General features: G+C 35.0%; 1 protein-coding gene across 2 annotated transcripts in view; it reads left to right on the top strand.

Moving 5' to 3' along the window:
- Positions 1-21019, top strand: part of Ctnna3 (catenin (cadherin-associated protein), alpha 3) — a 1343755-nt gene that overhangs the window by 350561 nt on the left and 972175 nt on the right. For both annotated transcript variants that reach the window (XM_013017086.1, XM_013017085.1), the window contains exon 7: positions 14962-15165. In XM_013017086.1, coding sequence (XP_012872540.1) covers positions 14962-15165 — 204 coding nt within the window. The remainder of the gene's footprint in view (positions 1-14961; positions 15166-21019) is intronic.

The following is a 21019-nucleotide window of genomic DNA, read 5'->3' as shown; positions in this document are numbered from 1 at the left end:
TAGGAAATGGAAAGGCTTGGAAAAAATTATATTAAGTGAAGTAAGCCAGGCCCAAAGAAACATAGGTCCCATGGTTTCCCTTATATGCAGTAAGTAATATGTGTCTGAGACAAGCAGAAAAGGTCAGATAAGATGATGTTATATGAAATGAACCCCAAGATAAGGACACAAGTGGTTTTTTCTTTTTTGCTATTGTTTCTAACATATTTATAAGGTGATTTTTTTTGTTGTTTTGTATGTCCCTCCCCACGGTATAACCCCTGTTTTCACTGTATTTGATGCTGGTATAATTTGGGGAGAGGAAGGGAAAAAACAAATTGTTTAAATAGGGATACAGGTCGACCTATTGCAACAATGAAATGTACAATTCTCTATGTCGAAAGAAAAACGAACTTTACAACTTTGGCGGGGGAGGCCGATGGAGAGGGGGAGTGTAGTCATGCAGATGGGAGAGCAGGGATAGTAGGGGAAAAACAAAGGAGGAGGCAACAATGCTTGATAATGCTTATGTAATTGTAACCCCTCTGTATGGTATTTTCACAATAAAAAACTTATTTAAAAAAATAAAGGAGGTAAAATTGATGGTTGTAGTGACAGTAAGGAGGTAATGGAGTGTAGCTTAGATGTAAAGTGGACATGTGATTGGAAAGATGGTGGTATTATTCCCTGGGTAAGATAGTGGGCTGAGCTGAGAGAAGGAAAAATAGGCATAGTTTAAGTGACATAAAACAAGAGAGAGAGAGAGAGAGAGGCAAAATGAACACAGTACATGTTTCTGAGTATTCAAATATGTTGTGAAGAGGTGAATCCTTGAGGGAAATAATTTGATCTCAAATATGATATGTAAACTCAAATAAGCAATTTACATTTCCCCTAATTATTCCTTAAGTAAGTAGAATTTCCATGGCTTTTAAAAAAATATGTAGCTGAATGACCATAAAGCCTCTAGGAGATGACAGTTACTACATCAACACTTTTATACTCTATACTATATGAACTATATAGTTATGCTATAAAGTAGTTGATTAGTACTCTTTTTCTTTTGTTTGTTCACTTGGAATGAACTTTCTATCTAGCGTGGCCTGTCTTGGATAGCACATTGTTAAAAATGAAGTTTGAGTGTGGAGGTTTATGCCTGTAATCCTAGATACTTGGAAGGTACCCACAGGAGAATTGTGGTCTAAGGCCTAGCATAAGAACCCAATCCCTTCATCCCCACCCCCTGCTTGCAAAAGAGCTGGACCCCCAATACAAATGAAACTAACACAAAAAAGGATGAGGAGTGGTTCAAGTAGTGGAGTGCTTACCTAAAAAGCCAACCCCAGTACTGGAAAGAGAGACAGAAATAAATTGAGGCTTATGTGAGAATTTTTCTGAGGATAAGTAATAAGCTAAATCAAGGAAAGTGAAATAATTGATGAATCAATGCATCATCAATACAATTTTCAGTAATGTTTGGTCATGTGAACTGTAGGTTTAATGTAAAGACCAAAAAGAAAAAACCACGTTTGTGGTAGAGACCCAAGTCCAGCAAAAGCAATCCATATAGGGGAAACACCCAGGGGTGAGCAAAACTTTCCATCTAGGGGAATATTCAGAGGTGAGCATTCTCTGTGGCAAAGCTCACCAGAGGCTAAACAGCTTGGTACATCTACATTTTAAAGAATGACCTGCCTCACCTCTATGCTTTGGGAGCTGGGTGGAAAATCCCTACCTAGCACTGAGAAACCAGGATGGTGCTGAGTACAAAGCATGCTTACTTAGACCCAGTGTCCTTATTTCAATACGTTCTACTTAGTGGTGTAGATCATAGTATAACACTATGCCTTTTAGGATGCTGATTATTTTATTTTTGAGAACATTGTACAGTGGTTTTGCTACTCCTAAAATTTAGCACCTGTGGTTTTTTTTTTTGTTGTTGTTGTTATAGGCCAGGTGTTTATAACTAAGTTCTGGATATGGATATATAGAGTTGTCATAATTTAGCTGTATATTTGTCATTTATAAATTTTATTTGCACATTTTAGTATTTATAGTAAGATTTGGAAAGTTGGTTTGGTGAGCAATTACATTTTGAAACCTACTTACACATTAGGTTATAAGTGGAACTTCCAGGCTTATTTTTCTGAAACCATTAAAAGAGGGCCAGGGGAGCACCCTGTCCTTATAAATTCTAAACAGAAATTGATTGCAAAGAAAATATTGCCAGATTACTAGTTTTTGTGACATGCATACTTAACATTTAAAAGAGATGGCAAAAAAAATGACTCAGGTTTTCTTATACAAATCCCGGGTAGTTTGCGTAGGTAGGAGAGTTGTGTGGTTTATTTGAAGTCACCATTTTGAATACATCTTAAACAAAGGACCTTAATTTTTCAGTTTGCACTAAGATCCCCTAATTATATAGTTGATCTAGAAAAATCCTTTGGCAACTTTCAGGTTGAATTGTCTGCTTAGTGCCTGTCACATGATACCAGCTATCCTTTTAACTTGTCAAATGTAGGATGGAATTGGCAATGAAAGCAAAGCCTGCTAACTTAGGTTGATTACCAACATCTAAGCAGTTTGGACTGTGTTCACGGTATCTCAGCTTCGTTAGCCACAAATGACCACTTGAAGTTAAATGAATAATTTAGCAGACAGGATCCAAAAGAGCAGAGACCAAAAGCCTCAGAGCACAGGGAAAAGATGGAAAGCAATGAACAGACATGAGGTGCCTGCCAACACTGCCTGACTCTTCTCCAAGCCCACTGTAAGCCAATCAAGCGGCATATGTTTCCTTCTGCAGATGGAAAAGCAGCCTGTGCAAATGTATACAGTGCAGATGTGGGGATCTGCGATGCATCTGCTAGCGGTTATATTTGTTAAGCAGCCTGCCAGTATCTATGGGTTTTGAAGAAGGATGGCTACATTGTGGGAGGTAGATTAATCGTATTTGTTTCACAGGGAAACCATGCTGTCTCTAAAAGGCGGAATAACTTCTCGAATACCTTAGAAATGAGCCTGATCATATTTTTCTACTCCCACCACGCTCTTAGACATGTGAATTCCAAGTCAGCATTGCAAATTGGAGGCCAGAGGCAATGTAGAAGCTCCAGTGTAATAAATAGTTTTAGGAGGCGTGTGGCCCAGAGACTCAGATGAGGCTCACTGACCCTGGGATGAGAAAACCAAGACAAAACTCACTTGAAGGCAGTGATTAACAGTCCAGTTTACTTGACCTGAGGAATTTGTATGTCTGAATATTCCTAATTTAACTATACAGCTTGAATTATTTGTAATTTGTAGGTGCCTTATGCTGACCTATTTTTGAACAGGTGAATCCTTGAAGAGATGGTAGAAAGCGGAGAACAAAGCATGTACATGGCTTTTGGGATTCTGAGGAGATAGACTGAGTCAGATTATCTACCTTCTATATGATCTGTGGGCATTTCTGCAATCTTGAAACAGCGGCTTGAATGGGGGAAAGGATACAGAATTTTGACCTGCTCAGTTCTCCCACCATCCTTGGTTCTGAGTGGGTTTGGAGATAGGGTTTATTTTCCATTGTGTGAACAGACCACAATTGTCAGAGACTGTTTCAAGGAGTTGCCAGCTAGTTTCCCTTAATTTAAAAGTCTCCTTAAATTGGGAGGTTGGATACCCTACTCTTTTTGGCTTATGTATTATTGAGCATCTTCGGATATGGAATAGAAAGTATCTTAGTTCATTTTCTTTTGCTATCACAAAGTACCTAAAACTGAGTAATTATTTTTAAAAAGAGGTTTTTAGTTGGGTATGGTAGTATAGACCTATAATCCCAGCCCTTGGAGTAGGGTGGGTAGGAAGGGGAGTATTGAGTTTGAGAACAGCCTGGGGTACAAAATAATGAAACAAAATAGCTATTTTGAGGAATACTCTTGCTTGTAATAAAGATTTCTTCTAATCACTGATTTGACCTTCATATTTAAATTAGCATTTCCTTTCAAAGGAAAAGAAGAGTCCCTAATGAATCATAATGGTAAACCAGTGTTTTATAATATCTTGATTGGAACAGTATGTAGTGGAATTCAAAGACAGAATTTTCCTTGAAGGCACTGTGCATTGCTAAATTTGAAGAATATAGTTAATGTTCTTATTAACATATATCACATGACATAAAATCAGTATCTACTTGAAAAATACTTAAGGGATGTAAATGGTGCATTCTGTGAACATTAATTTTGTTTTTAATAATGTTATCCACCTCATTTGACAGAGCTATGAATGTATTGTATAAATCTGGAGAGAGACATATTGGTCATGTGCAGTTTATAAAATGTAAATCACTGGCCTTTTGAACTCTTCTGTAGTTTTATTTGGCTGAATTGCTGGGTGCCTTTGTAATCATGGCATTATCCTCTAAGTGTTCCAGTGAATCATTATATACAGCACAGTGCCTGGCACAAGAGCTTTTTAGTAAACAACTTCTCTAGTTTTTTAAAAATTCACATTATTCTGCCTTTATATTTTTCCTTTTTTCTTATTTTTCTCTAGTATCTTATTATTTCCTTTCCTTTAAAATTTTTTCTCTGTCAAGTCTCCCTTTTCCTCAGTCAGCTCTTCAATGCCCTCCCATCTTTTTTCCTCTTCTCCTTCTTGCCTTGTTCTTTGTACATCTCCCTTTTTCTCCTTTCCCTCCTCCTTTCCCTTCTTCCTCTTGGTATTTCCCATGTCCTTGTTCTTTAACATTTAGAATGTAAAATGTAAATCAGATTGATAAAGCCTCCAGGAATAAAGTAAAGGTCTCTTTGCTAAAATCACTGAGAATATAAATCAATACACAGTAGACGAAATAGTGTTGGCTTAACTTTTTTTTCTAGCCAATTCTTTTTTTTTTCTTTTTGTTGGTTGTAGGGCTTGAACTCTGGGCCTGGGTGCTGTCCCTGAGCTCTTCAGTGCAAGGCTAGTGCTCTACCACTTGAGCCACAGAGCCACTTCCTCTAGCCAATTCTTGAATGTGTTATTACACACCCAGTAAAGCAAAGAGATCTAATCAGAGATTACCTGGTAATCTGTAGATGTCTCTACAGGTATTGTTGATTTGGAAAGTGCTTGAGCCAGGGACTAGCCTTTGCAATCTCACACCCACCCTCTATTGGGAACAGCATCAGCAATGTCTTTCTTTAAGAAAGAAAGCTCTCTATAAAATGGAGCAGAATGAATGTTATTTCTTGGTGATTATTTCCATATTTCCTGTGAAAATTCTTTCTTTTCTTCATAGTATCTGTTACCTCTTTTCCTACTGATGCCCAGTATCTCTCTCTATCGTAGCTTCCTTCCTTGACATTTAGAGTCTCTAGAGTAACCACTTTTTCACACCACTTCTGCTCATCTAGCTATCAAGGAACAGTACCTGGTAAAGTCTTAATAACTGGTAACAGCCTAGGATTCTATTCTCTACTGGTACTTTCTCCAAATTACAAGTTGTTTGGGAAGTGAAGACTTCTACACATTGTCAGATCCCATCTGCAGGTACAAGCAGAGGCCATAGCAGTTGTGCATTGTGGGGAGAGGTTTCTAGGAAACACCACAGTGCAGAAGTTCTGAGCTCCTATTTGCAACATGGGAGAGTCATCATTGTCTTTTATCTAGTGAATCCTAGCTAAGAAGCTATCACAACAAAAGAATCTTCAATCATGATAAGGAAAAAGAAAACCAATAGGCACTAGTCACAGAAAGCATGTGAATTTAAAATTAGTCACAATTAAAAAAAATGAAATATTCAGCTTTTGTAGTTATACTAGCCATGTTTCAAGTGTTCCACAACTACTCTATTGATCATGATAGCGATATAAAAATTGCATCACAGAAAGTGTTTTGGACAATGTTCTGGAGGTATACGGTGTGGTGCACAATTTCTTCTGAATTTCTGAATTACTGAGACAATATGGCTTTATGTGAAATCCAAAATGATCGTACTTGTACTTTCAGACTAATATATCCTGATCAATTTTTTTAATGACTGCAACAATTTTATTTTATTTTTAAAGAAACCTTTGAGTTAATTGTGTATTATCTTTTGGAAAAGAGCAGATTTTTGCCTTTTTTAAAAATGCCTAGAACACCTTTAGTTGGTTGCAATTTCAAAATATTCTGAATATTTCCACACTCTTCCAACAGTAGTGCTCTAGAAAATATGAAGAAAATGTGAGGGGCCATGCCAAGGACATCTGAGGGATGATTCTATTGAAAAATTGTCACCACTTTGCAGCCATGTTCCCACTCCCGTAGTTCAGGGGACTGTATTCAAACATGACTTTACAGTGATTAGGTTACAACTGGGCCACATTGTCTACTCTTTTTTCCCCTCCCTCGATGCTCTATTATGCACAAGCTACCCATGAATCCAGAGCTGGTACTTAACCTTCTATTTCTCCCAAAGGACATAATTACAGATGGCAGTGGAACATAGACTCAAACAGAAATAAAGCACAAATGGGATTACTTTTTTTTTTCCATTTGCCTCCTGTGTGCCTTTTCTTTCTTTGTCAGAGAGGTACTTTTTGGGAGAACTCCACAGGTATAACAACTGGCATAAACTTTGAAAACCACAGGAACTATTCAAACATTTGTTTTAATTTTGCAGTTGTATTCAATCAGGCTTAAAATCAATAAAACTCGGGGACAGAGGAGGTAGGACACACATAACACTAAGACAAATAATGAGGATTAGCACTATTGAAAAATACTTGAGCATATGTTATTACTAATGTATATATCTAACATACATATCTATGTCTGTCTATAGACATAGTGTCTTTCTATATACCTGTATATATATGTATATATAGACATATATCTCTGTCTAAAAACACACTATATAAGTTAATTTTTAAGTAGTTGTCCAAAAGAGATTTCACAATTCAACATGTCAGTTTGAGTATAATGCCTCTTGATCAGTGCCACTCTCTTTATTTTTTAAAATATTTAAAAAATACTCTGTGAAGAGATAATCCAAACATATAAAACTCCTATTTCTGAATTATCAATAAGGCTTACCTTTCTCAAAATATATTGCCCTAATCAGCAATATTGTAAGGATATATGCTAAGATCCATTCAATATCACAACAAAACCAACAGTTTCTCAGAAGTCTTTACATATGATCTCTTGGTAGAGAAGATCTGAAAATTGAAGGTTTGTTTCATTGCTGTTATTCCTAGATTAAAACAGAAAGATCTCATGATGTGGTGTTACACATAGACTGCAGTGCTGAACTGTGATAAAAGTATACCAAGAAGATGGTGATTACCTTAGGAGAAATGTATGGCTGAAATGCTTGTTGGTGTTTTGGTATAACCATCATTACAATAATCTCTGGGCTAGTTAAATGATATCCACTCATCATTTTGAGGAAAAAAAACATAAAGAAATCTATATGTGTACATTAATTTGTAACTATATTGAATATCTCTAAATTATTTTCACTTTTTATATTATGAATCAATGTACAGCAAATTGCAAGTCATGTACATTTCAATTTTGACTTAGCTCCACTTTGAGTATAAATTACACTAATTTACTAGAGTCATATAATTAGTGTTGATCATGTTGCTAATTTATAGCTTATTACATACATTTTGCCTTCTTTTACATTTTCGTATCTATTTGTAAGATGAAATGCATTAGAACAGGATTGTATCAGGCAAAGGAGAGCCTGCAAGCTCTCTCAATAGCATTTCCTGTTGGTAATCGCAAGGAGAAATTTTGTTCTGTTTTTATCACTCCTCTGAAGACTGATAATGCACTTGCTTGAGAAACATTATTTATGCTGCATGATTATTATTTCTGCTGCTTCTAACTTGAAGCACAGCGTGTGTTTTTGTGAAGAATGTTGGTACTTGATGATAATCATAGCTGCTTCTCTTTTGATAGGCAATTTCACTTTGGAGAATAGGTGTAAGATTTTTAGTGTTTTGAATACAAATTGGGTCAGTCCTATCACAGGATATAGCGTGTGAATGATAAGTAGGCTTATTACATCACATTTGTTAAAATTCAGAAAACTTTCCTCAGCCATATTGATTTTCATGCTTTAGTTTTAAGATTGAAAAACACATTTCTATGTGTCTTGGAAAAGTATGGACAGAAGCCTTGTTTGAAATCTGAAAAATGCTGAATGACAAGTGTTCATGGAATGGTACTGGTTTCTGATATCATCAGGCATTAGCTTAGGAATGACTATAAGGGGCTATCCTGTCAGATAGTAAAACATATATAAAGCTGCATCAGTTGAAGTATTATGAAGTAAATGTAGATTTTTTTTTCATTCTAGAAGGGATGAAATAAAGGCTTAGAAACTTTGGATGGGAGATATTCTCTCTCTCTCTCTCTCTCCCCTCTCTACCCCCCCCCACCAGAATGCCGTATCATATGGTTGGAATTATACAGGATGTAGCATTTCCAGATTGCTGTTTTTGGTAATATGTATTTATGTTCCAGCCATGTCTCTAATGCTTGATAGCTTATTTCTTTTCAGTGCTGAATAATGTTCCATTGCTTTGATGTACCATAGTTTATCCAATCACCTGTTGAAAGATATCTTATTTGCAGATTGTGTGTACATAAATTTTAAACTGCTTTAGACAAATATGGAGTATGAATACTTGGTTGTATTTTTTCATTTTAGGTTAAAAATTTTTTTTCCAGTCCTGGGCTTGAACTCAGGGCCTGGGTGCTGTCCCTGAGCCTCTTGGTACCACAGTGTCATTGAGCCACAGTGTCACTTCTGGCCTTTTCTGAGTAGTTTATTAGAGATAAGAGTCTCACAGACTTTTCTGCCCCGGCTGGCTTCGAACCACAATCCTCAGATCTGAGTAGCTAGGATTACAGGCACATAATCTTATGCCTGCTTTCATTTTAGATTTTAAATATTCTGTTAACAAATAAGAACATATATGTTTTAAGCATACTATTATGATTATTTGCCTTACATACACATTGTATGATTTTTATCACTATCAAGTTGTTAACGTTTGATTAACATTTACCACCACCCATGTTACATATTGTATCAGTTTCATTTTCTTCCTTTCTTATTTCTTTAAAGGATATATACTAACCAAGCATATTTGTGGTAGTGAAATCCAACATAGCAAAAAGTCCTTTTAACTAGAAAGTTAATATTATACTCATTTTGGTAAATTAATGAGTCATTTTTTTCTATTGTTTCCAAAATAATGAGCTGGCTAATAGCTAGAAATCAAAAGGAAAACAAATGTTTGATCTATAATTGTTATTTTAAAAAGTAAGAAATTTTTATTAGTGTGTACTTTCATAGGTAGTATTAAGACATTATTTAAAAATGGAACCTTAATGTATACCCTAATCTGAGTTCTTTTCTCTTTATCACCCCCAAATAGCAATCACCATGATATTGGTATTTTCCTTTTAGATGTTTCCTAAGCTCTTATATACCTGTGTATGCTCAGAGGAAAAGTAAAGTATTTTCACGTGCTTATTTGAGTTTTTTTATTTTTTAATTTTATTGTCAAGGTGATTTACAGAGGGGTTACAGTTACATAAGGCAGTGATTGCATTTCTTGTCTAAATTGTTACCCTTCTCTCATTTTTATCCCTCTTTCCTTCCTCTTCTAACCCCCACCAAGTTGTACAGATCATTTCCAACATATTGTCTTGTGAGTATCACTGTTGCATTGGTTCCCCCTTTGTCCTTTGTCTCACCATTTTGTTGTTCTCCTTCCCTTCCCTAGTTCAGATAAATGTATATACAATACCCAGGGTACCAAAATGGAATGCGGTGATAACAGGGAATAAAGTATAAGGGGGAAACACAAAAGAAAAAAATCACCTAGTACATTGAGAACAACAACAAAGGAAAACCTCTTGTGTTCATATCTTAGAGGTTTTTAAATATATATAGTATATATGTATACATGCATACATACATACATATATATATATATATATATATGATACTGTTACTAGAAAGTCACTCCAATTATCTAATTGGTCCTTGAGTCCAATGAGAGAAGAGTTCAGTCAAGACTACAAATGTAGTGAAAGTGATGGAAATAGCATAGAGAAAGGAGACTTTTAATTGGTACCATGCCACAGAAAGCACCACAGTTCATCTTCCTCCATCTTGGGGGGTATAGACAGGAGGGACAGGCTTAAGTAGATAAGGAATTAGGGACCAAGGTATGCATAGTTTAAGAGTTCTAGTGATAGATGTGGCCTAATTGGTCATAATATCAGTTCTTAAGCTTCCTAGTGTCACTAGAAAGGAGTGATCTAGTTCTCATGAGATGTCCTCCCTTCCAGGGTGCAGCCTGATCATTATAGATAACTACTGTACTTGGGGGAGATCTATCCTCCTAGGCTCTCCTGTTACATCGGGGTAGTTTCATTTCCTTGTTATAAAAATGTTATATATATATATATATATATATATATTTCCTAAATTTCAAGGTGATGATAAAGTGACTGGAAAGAACCCAAAATGGATATTGAGTAATCTTGAGTGATTTAAAGTGTAAAGATCTGAGAAGTAGTGGTATGAATTAAAGTGAAGACTCAGATTCATTAACCAAGGAAATTACAAACTATGCTGAAGGAGATCAAAATATAGAGGATGCTAATAGCATGAGTACACTCATTCCTAACTATGAAGCCAGAAGTCAAACCCAAGCTATTGAAAAAAAATGTTCTGCTAAGAACCATAGTATATTGAGCAGGATCTTGAAAAAGTGAAAATATTTTCTCTGTTTAGCAGACTAGATCCTGAAAATATGGCATCCTATTGCTCATCTTTCATTCAACTAATTGCTGTGAAAATATACTGAGAGAACATTTTAATATATAGCTGTACTACATGGAAAGAGATAATTTATTCCATTTGATCCATCAAAATCAGTGGTACAGAACATTGAAGTTATTTAAAAATGTTATCTTGCCTAAAGGTTGTTGAAAACTTTTATAGAATGTGAATAGTCCATATCAGATGTTGGAGCAGCTGATGACTTGAGTCTAGATGGGCATGAACACAATGGACTCTAATAGGCTAAACAGGCCTGGGCTTGAAATCTCTGCACTCAGGTTACTAAAGCAAAGGATCGCAAGTGTGAGGCAACCTGGGCTAGATAGCAAGATCATATTAAAATCCACAAAGCACAACAAAAAGGTTACTAAAGCAAAGGATCTCAAGTGTGAGGCAACCTGGGCTAGATAGCAAGATCATATTAAAATCCATAAAACACAACAAAAAATAACAATAAAAAACAAGCACACAACTCAAAGTGAAGCAAAACAAAAGGTCAAACAGGTAAAAGTTCAAAAGCTTGTTTAGTTTGAGGAATGTTCCTGGAGAGCAAGAACCAAAAGAAACATGAGTTAACTTAATCATATAAGTCACGGTACTAAATGATAGGAAATCACAACCAGAACATCTAAAGCAATATTTTTTCTTGAAGAAAAAGAGCATGAAATTTCACCAACTTTTCTTATTATTGTGGTGGTAGAGCCACATTAACTGTTCTTGTCACACCTTCTAATTACATTTGAGCAATTAAATCATGTTTCTGTTGCTGTGTGTGCCTCATTGGAGAGCTGTTTTCAAAAGGTTTTAATTGGTTTAATTTTTACTGTGAAACATTGGCTAAAAGAGTTTGCAATGATTTAGTGATCCAAAAAGAATCATGGTGCAAGTGGCATATAAAATAGAAAGATGGGTTTGGGTAAATGGGACCTTGAACAATGGCCAAGCCCATGGGTTATGGTCTCATCAAAAAAGATTATGTAAGTCTTTAGCCCATTTATTAATTGGGTTGTTGTTTTTTTGAGGATTTGTTTTTGAGACTTCTCAGTAGAAGAAGTAAGAATGGCTAATAGACACATAAAAAATGCTCAACATCTCTGGTCATAAAAAATGCAAATCAAAACAACATCTACCTCACCCCAGTTTGAATGGCCATTATTAACAAAATTAATAATAACAGATGATGAAGAGGAGATGTGGCCAAAAGGAAAAGCTTCTACAGTGTTGGTAGGACTGTAAACTTGTTCAACTACCCTGGAAAGCAGTGTGGAAGTTCCTTAAAAGTATAAACAGAGCTTCCCTATCACTAAGCAATTCCACTCCTGGGCATTTATCCAATTGACCACAAACCTGGTCACACTAAAGCCACCAGCACAGCCATGTTCATTGTAACATTGTTTACCAAAGCTAAAATATGGAATCAACCCAGATGCCCCTCAGTGAACAATGGATCAAAAAATATGGCTTATATACACAATGGAATTCTATGTTTCAGAAAGAATGATATTGTAACATTTGCAAGGAAATGGAAAGACTTGCAGAAAATTATAGTAAGCAAAGTAAGTGAGACCCAAAGAAGCATGCATTGTATGGTTTCCCTCATTTATAATAATTAGAATGTGATTATAAATCTACAAGTAAACCCAATGGATATTACAAGACAAAAAAAACTACACTTGGACATGATAAACAAGATTCTAAACAGTCACATAGTGGGGCCAAAGGAAGATATCCTTAGGGCTCAATAGCTATGTGCATATAATTATATAAAATGATGTTTATGGAAATGATCTCTAAGAAATGGAAACAAGAGGTTTATTTTATTTTATTTTTGTGTTTCTTTTTTTTTAACTCTCTGTTTTTCCCCTTTTATCACTGTTTTGATTTCTGTACCTCTTGTCCTTTATGCAAGTTTATCTGATTGGGGAGAAGAGGAAGTACAGAAATTGGGGGATAAAGGGTGGGCTAATTCAGCAGTGATACTCACTAGACACTATGTTGAAAATGAACTATACAACTTGTGGAGGAGGGGAGTCAGGAAGGAAAACACCTGGGAGAAAACGAGGGAAGAGGTGACACTGTTCTAAAAGAAATGTATTCCAGTACCTAATGTATGTAGCCTCTCTGTACATCACCTTTACAATAAATTATTTTTACGATAACAAATTTTAAAAAGATTATATATCTTTAAGGAGTGACATTGTCCAAAAGAAATGTACCCTTTACCTGACTTATGTAACTATAACTCCTTTGTACATCACTTTTATAATAACAAAAAAGACATTTTAAACAAGATTATATACATTGTAAAAAGTTAAATTTTGCTTTTGTAAAGTTAATTGCCCTTCACTTTATGCTTTTATTGCCTTTTCTATATAAAAGAAAGAAATGGAGAGAATTAGCAGTAGATAAACACAAAGGAAATAAAACCATGAAATGAATTCTTTTGCTTTTATGATATTAAACCAATGTTATCTTTCTATTATATTTTATATGTCAGCATACTATAGACTAAAATGTACTAATTTTCTTTCTAATCTCTTGCCTTAAAATAATTTGTTTTTCATTATTTATTTTTCCTTCCTAGATTGGCTCTAGAAGTTGTAGATGTTATAATTACATCATGGCTACTTTGAACATCAAATATTTCTCATAATATAACAAATGATATATGAAATATTATATATTTACATAAATATATACATTTCTGTAATATACATATATAATCATATAAGATAATATGCTATGAACATCTTATATTGACCTCACTGTATGTTTCAATGCACATCTTGAGTCTGCACTCTCAAGATTATTATATAATTTTATTGAATGTTTGATTTCCAGTCTGGGGCTTGAACTCAGGGTCAGGGTGCTGTCCTTGAGCCTCTTTGTGCTCAAGGCTAGCACTCTTCTACTTAAGCCACGGCAACATTTCTGGCTTTTTTTTAGGGGGTTTATATTCTCTACAGATTGAAGAATTAAAGAACTGGAAAATGTTTAAAGCAGATAGAATAGATTTATTTGAAAGCCAAAACAACAGAGAAAGGAAAATGAGACAAACTCTTTATCCAAGAAGGGGTGCCAGGGCTGGGTCTCCCACCTCTGGCTTTTTCTGAGTAGTTTATTGGAAATAAGAATCTGGTGGACCTTTTTTGCCCTGGCTGGCTTCCAACTTCTATTGTCGATCTCAGCTTTCTGAGTAGCTAGGATTATAGGTGTGAGCCACCAATGTCTGGCATGAGTTGATTTTATATTAATTGTTGTTCAGCGTGTTTTATGTTATACTCTTTCTTCAGTGATCACATTAGGTCTCACCTTGAAAGGGTTTCCTTGCAATGTATTTTCATGAAACACCCTTAGAGCAGCATTCCCTCTAACTTTTATTCAGAAGCTTAAGATAATCTTTATTACCTAAAGACTTAGGTCTTTAGATAACCTTGAAAATGCCTCATCAGGTTCCAATACCTGGAAATACCTTCAAGTTAGAATAGACCAACAGGAAGCTGGAGTTTACATTTTAAATAAATAACTAAAATGTAGAATTCTCTTTGATAAGTTAGCGGTAGAATTAGAATCTATGGCTTATACTGAGACATAATGAAATTATAACGAATTGCTTATATTGAGATCAGAATACTTATCAGAACTTCATAGTGGGTTTGCTCTTTGATCTTGAATAAGGCAGCCTCTTAGTCTCACTCATCGGCTGAAATGTGTGGCTAAGTATCCTGTGGCTGCACACCTTCGTATAAAATTGGTAAGATGAAATGATACAGTTGAAAATATACTAGTAGTATAGTTCAGAAGTGTAACTATGGTAAATAAGTATGTGCTATAGTTTTAAGTATGTATTTGTTATGGTTTTGTGACATAAGCAACATTGCTATCACAGTTTTACAGGTAAAAGAAGGCGAAGCTCAGGGAGCTTAAGATACCCTGCAGAACAAGAAGGGCATGATTTGAGTCAGGACCAAGAGTTGAACCATTCATCTGAATGGTTCATCTGAATAATAATTGCTACATAGCCTTATATGTGAACTGGGTCACTCTTTTTATCATTAACATCTAAGTTCTAAATGTGAAAACAAGATATTTTGTTTTCCATAAACATGGAATGTCATGGAATACTAACCATTCAAATATTGATTTTTTTTCTTTTTTAGAAATTAATTGTCCTAAACCCACTCACAGTGACAGAGGAGGAAATAAGGCCATCACTAGAAAAACGCCTTGAAGCCATTATCAGTGGGGCAGCTTTGTTGGCAGACTCTTCCTGCACAAGGGACTTCCACCGAGAGCGAATTATTGCAGAGTGCAACGCCATTCGCCAGGCTCTTCAGGACCTGCTTTCAGAGTACATGAATAACGTAGGTGACTGGTTCAATCTTTTATCCCTGTTCCCACTTATCCCTCGTTTGTTGAGTGCATGCCAACGTGCATTTTGTGCCCCCACAAAATATGATCAATTACAAAGGAGTAATGGGTTGGTGTTCTGAGTGGGTTGTTCAAGGGGACAGTAACCTAGAGAGTTTTCTAGGAATGAAATCAGAACTACTTTTGCAGTAGTACATGATTGTTTTATTTCTGGAACTATCTATGAGTTGAAACTCTGGAACTGTAGATGAGTTGCAAAAGAGAATCAGGACTGGAGAAAGAAAGTAAGGGTTACTTATTAATGTAAAGGATAAAGAGAAGATAAAGAGTTTGGCACATTGCTCAGTATTAGATAATAAATAGTGCAGCAGAGGTCCTTTACAAAGCTCTTAGATAGCATTTCCCCCCTTTATTTTTCTTGAAAATTATTTTTGTTAAGTAGTTGTACAAAGAAGTTGCTATTTTACAGAGCAGTATATGACTACAGTGCAACTTGATCTAATTTTACCACTTTCAACATTCTCACCCATTCTTCCTACCCTACCATTTCCCTCACTTAATTTTGTCAGATATAGATTGATTTCTTGATTTCATTCTATCCCCTTTCTCCTCTTGATTTGTCTGTCCCTCTTCCCATAATCCCCCCCCCCTCGCTTTTCAAGTTTCTCTTACCTGGTGCTCATTTTGTTGAACTTTGACAAAGCTCAGACAGTTTGGACAGCTCTTGACTTCTTTCAAATGTGACATAGTGTTACATTTTAGGCATTTCTTAGAAATTTTCATGATGTTGACTAAATTTGGGGAAAATTTTGTTTTACATATAATTTATAAACTGTATGTTAACTATTGTTCCCATCACAGTATTTATAAAACAAATAAGGATCACTTGAAAATATTGCCAGCTCTACAGTAGATGCTCCTCTATGGCTTTTGACTTCTATGGTTTCAGTTGCTCAATCAGCTGAAAATATCACATGGAAATTCCATAATAATTGACTAGTTTTCAGTTAAATTTTATTGTAATATATTTTTAAAATTCTGTTCATAGCTCTTGTTGTTTTACTGTACCTACTATAAATTAAACTTTATCATACACACACACACACACACACACACACACACAAAATCATGCTATATCTAGAATTTGGTTCCTTATTTTGTAGTATTCACAGGGGATCTTGAAATGTATTCCCTGTGGATAAACAAGGAAGGGAATACCTACCATGTATTAATCATAAAACCTCCTTAAGTAATAGAACTATAGAGTTATATTTAGAATATTTTATTCATCAGTCCTAAAAGTGGAATAATTCAAGATTTATGAAGGCATGTTTTGATAACTCATCAAAATATATAAAGCTTTTTGGTTATGAAATTAAAGATTTAGGATTGTTCAGTATAAGTGCATTATGTGACTAATAGAAATATGCTAAAATTAGTTAATACATCAACACATTTGATGAATCTCCATACTCAATATTTGAAGAGGTTGGCTCCTGACAAAAATCTCTTGCCTCTCAAGAAATCAAAGTTGTAAAGCAGATTTTAGTAACAAGAAGAATGTATTAGTAATGACATATTCTGCTAGAATGGTTGAAGCTAGAATAAGAAGGCCATTAGTAGGTTTTGGGATTAGGATAGGGACATTTCTGGAGGCCTCATCCTACATAACAATATCAGTCTTCTCTAGCCTTTTTCTGTGGAATCATCAATTCTTGCATTTCAGATCCATTATAGACAATAGAGTTTACATTCTAAAATCTGTGCAGGCAAATTGTATGTCTGTTTTGTTCACTGTTTTATCCTAAGTCCCAAGCACAGAGCGTGGCATTTAGAAAAGGCTGAATTGTGTTTTGTAAAGAAAATACTTAATGAAATGATTGCATATTGTATATGCCATATCATAAAAAGCAGCTTTTTTACATTAATTGAAAAGAATTTGAAGTATCAACTGAATCATATGACAGCCTGTTTGTTATAAAAGGTCTTATTTTGCAGTGTAAATCTCTTCTGAAAATCGATGTGCATATTCAGGAGCATCTTTAAAAATCACAATTCCTGAGTTGTGATCTATATTTGACCATATTCCAAATTAAAATTTTTATTTATTAGGAGATGTGCCTCAGAGAATATTCAGAATCAGAGAAAATATAGTGAAAGCTTTCAAAACTTATGAGAATGTATGCCTAACCTGCCGATTTTGTTAAACCTCCATGGTTGCATAGGTCTCTAGTCCATTTTCTTTGTTAAATAAGATAATGGATGGAACAGAGCCCCCTGAAGAAAGATGGGTTTTAGAATTAGTTATCTTTATAAGGAGGTAAAAATAGAATTGGAGGTAGGTTAGACTTCATGTTTGAGTTTTAAGATATCCACAGTAATAAGTATTTTTCTGGGAGTGTATTGAAATCATTTTGGTGTTGTGTCGGATGTGTTGCTAGACAGGATTTTCAGGTGGTGTCTGAAGCTGGCAGAGGATTTTTTTCAGCCCTTTATTGAGGATTTTGGAGCATTGAGTGAATGCTGCTAGAATAAACAAGTCAAGCTGAGTTTATTCAGGGACTAATTTACATTTCTGGACCTCTCACCTGCCCACTATTTTCTTCTCTTATTATCTATGTGAAAGCACACTGTTGATTTTTACTACACACTTATTTAGTGAGTAAAGAGTCACAGGGATTATTTTTTGTTATTGAGAAATCTATTGATTTGTGTTCTTTGAGTTTAATGCATTCTCTATCTAAGAGAATTCTAAAGTTTCAATAAAGCCTAAAAAGAGATTTATGGGATTTCCTTTCTTATAGGACCTTTTTCCTGAAAATTCAATTTGGAGATAATTTCAGCCCCAGTTAATTTTTCCTGATCGTTAAGATGAAGCAACTGAAAATATCTACGGGTAATGACTGACTCCTAGAGAGAGATTAGAATTAAAATTCTGAGATAACATTGAGCAAGCTCCATTGCACTTATAAAGTGACATGTTGAATTGAAATCCCTTTGTACAACTACTTAAAGATAATAACAACAACAATTAAAATCTAAAAATTTAAACATAGCCTCAACCTATTTTCTGTCTTAGTTTCTTTGTCTTTTTATATATGGGGTATATTTGAATTGTCCAGCTTAAGTACACCATGTTAGATTTTTTAAAATGTATTTACATTCTTAAACTTGTCCATCATATTATAGTAGTCAAACAGTTGATTCTGTTAGAGATTCAGCTTTTCAGATGATTACACACTTGGATTTTACAACCTCAACTAACTTTAGAGAAATAATTGACATTCTAGCTAAGTGCTGGTCAAGCATGCCTGTCATCCGAAGCTCTATGGGAGGCTAAAGTTATGAGGATTTGGGGTATTAGGCCAGTGTCTGTGTCTGTGATCTCAGTGAGAACTTCAGGTACTAGGAGTGTGGGAGGAATATCTGAAGTGATCATTCAACAACCATGTATCATCTTGTGGGAGTTCTGGAGCTGGTAGCCCTGCAGAATTGTTCCTAACTAACAAAGGGAATGGCAAGAAAATCTCTGTGTCCCTGCAACTGTCAATCATTGGCTTGGGGGATGGGTTTCAGTCACCCTTAGGCGCCATGTCACCTTAGGTGAGACAGTTACTTGTAACTTTTGGAATATTCAATCCTGAAACATTCTATTCTGGAGAGCTCTGGTACACAGAGGGTTATAGTTAGGCTGGTATTCTGGTCAGATGGACCCAGCTGAGTAGATCTTCACTGCTGGTACTTTGAAAGTGCTGTCTTGGATGTCCAGCTCATTTAGCTCTCCATGTGCTGGAGCTGCAGCCAAAACTTTACTGCAGTTACATAAAGACTTGGTATGTGAAACCCCATGTGACCCTCGTCAGACATCAGAACCATGAGAGACAATAAAAGGTTGTTGCTCTTAACCAATGGACAATTAAAATCTATCCTATATATAAAAAGAAAAAGGAACTAAGAAAAAAAATAGGTTGATGTTATGTTTAGATTTTTAGAATTTTAATTGTCTTATTATTATCTTTAAGTAGTTGTACAAGGGATTTCAATTCAACATGTCACTTTATAAGTGCAATGGATCTTGCTTAATGTTATCTTAGAATTTTAATTCTAATTCTAAGGTTTTTAAGGTGACTTCTTACACATTAGTAGATAATCAGAGTACTACAGATTTTGATAGATAGATGAAGACCTTGAGAAAATTATAAAGGATCAGAACCACCCAAATAGTAAATGTAAGGAATAACCTAAAAGATACAGAGGATGAGTTAGACTCTCCTGTTAACATGTCAAGAATAACAACTTATAAAGAGAAACATAAAATACATTTGTAAGCAGAATTTTATTGGAAATATGTTAATGAATTCTATTAAAAATAATAGGTTAATACCTACAAATCTCTTATATCTTTAAGTCTTTGGTAAAAATAAAGCTTTTGTAGGTGTCATTCTAACAGATTGAGTGAACCTTATCTAATTATAAGGACAAGAGTACAATGTCCAATGTGAAAACAAACAAAAACCTCCAAAAGCTACCTCAAGCAGCATTATATTCGAATAAGTATTGGGTGTATTTATACTTGTAAATGATGGCTGTAATTGCAAGAAAGAAGTAGCCTTAAACTATTACCGGATGATACACAATTGATATTCCCAAAAGACATGTGCTGATCCCTTGCTCTCTTCAGTGGTACTGAATCAGAATCATTGAATACCGAGTGATTATGTAATGTATGCTGCAAAATAGTCATAGGCAATGTTCATTTAGCCTTTTATGGTTATTAATTCTACTTTTCTTCTTTGCAATTTTATACATAACATCAGGGATTCAGAAAAAAGGAATATGCAAAAAATACAGAGTTAGCAGGACTCTAAGTACAGTAATTTGTCTACAACTGAGATGAGAAAAATAATTCTATTGTTTGGTGCATAGCAGAGATTCTATCATTGCTATTTGTGATAATTATGTTGTCTTTTTTGAAAACAGAAGCTCTTCCTAATTTTACAACTCATTCAGAAGTACTGGCTGCTCATTTTAGTTAGCTTCTAACTTTTATGTAAAACTTAGAAGCTGTAAAATTTTGTAGAACTAATTGAATCTACTTGATGACTACATTTATGTTCAGCTGTTCATATTCCATGGGAAAGCCTTTCAGGCCCTTCTCATTTTTTGGCTTATTTTAGTGTCTTTGGAGTGCCTCTAAACCATGAATTTTTTAATTGTTTTAAATTTTTATTTACTTTTTAAATTTTATTTTCTTGTAAAGATGCTGTACAGAGAGGTTACAGTTACATCAATATGGTAATAAGTACATTTCTTGTCAGGCATTGTTACCCCCTCCTTTGTTTTTCTTCACTAGCTATACAAGTGACAAAAGCCTTACATCTAAAATATACTTAGAACTCAAAAAATTAAATTCTCCAAAAACAAATCCTCAAAGAAACAACTGCCCCATTAATAAGTGGGTTAAAGACTTAAAAAGAGACTTCTCTGAAGAGGAAATAAGAATGTCCAGTAGACCCATGAAAAATGCTCAACTTCTCTGGCCATAAAAGAAATGTAAATCAAAACAACATTGAGATTCCACTTCGCCCCAGTTAGAATGGCTATAATCAAGAACTCTAATAACAACAGATGCTGGAGGGGACGTGGATAGAAGGGAACCTTACTGCATTGTTGATGGGAGTGTAAACTTGTTCAACCACTTTGGAAAGCAGTATGGAGGTTCCTCAAAAGACTTCACATAGAGCTCCCCATGACCCAGCAATCCCACTTTTGGGCATTTACCCAAATGTTTACAAACAAGACCACACTAAAGCTACCAGCACAACTATGTTTATTGCAGCATTATTT

Source organism: Dipodomys ordii, unplaced genomic scaffold (assembly GCF_000151885.1).
Source record: "Dipodomys ordii isolate 6190 unplaced genomic scaffold, Dord_2.0 Scaffold34, whole genome shotgun sequence".
Classification (NCBI taxonomy): Eukaryota; Metazoa; Chordata; class Mammalia; order Rodentia; family Heteromyidae; genus Dipodomys; species Dipodomys ordii.
The sequence above is the reverse complement of the archived record's forward strand: the minus strand, read 5'-3'. Positions and strand labels throughout refer to the sequence as shown.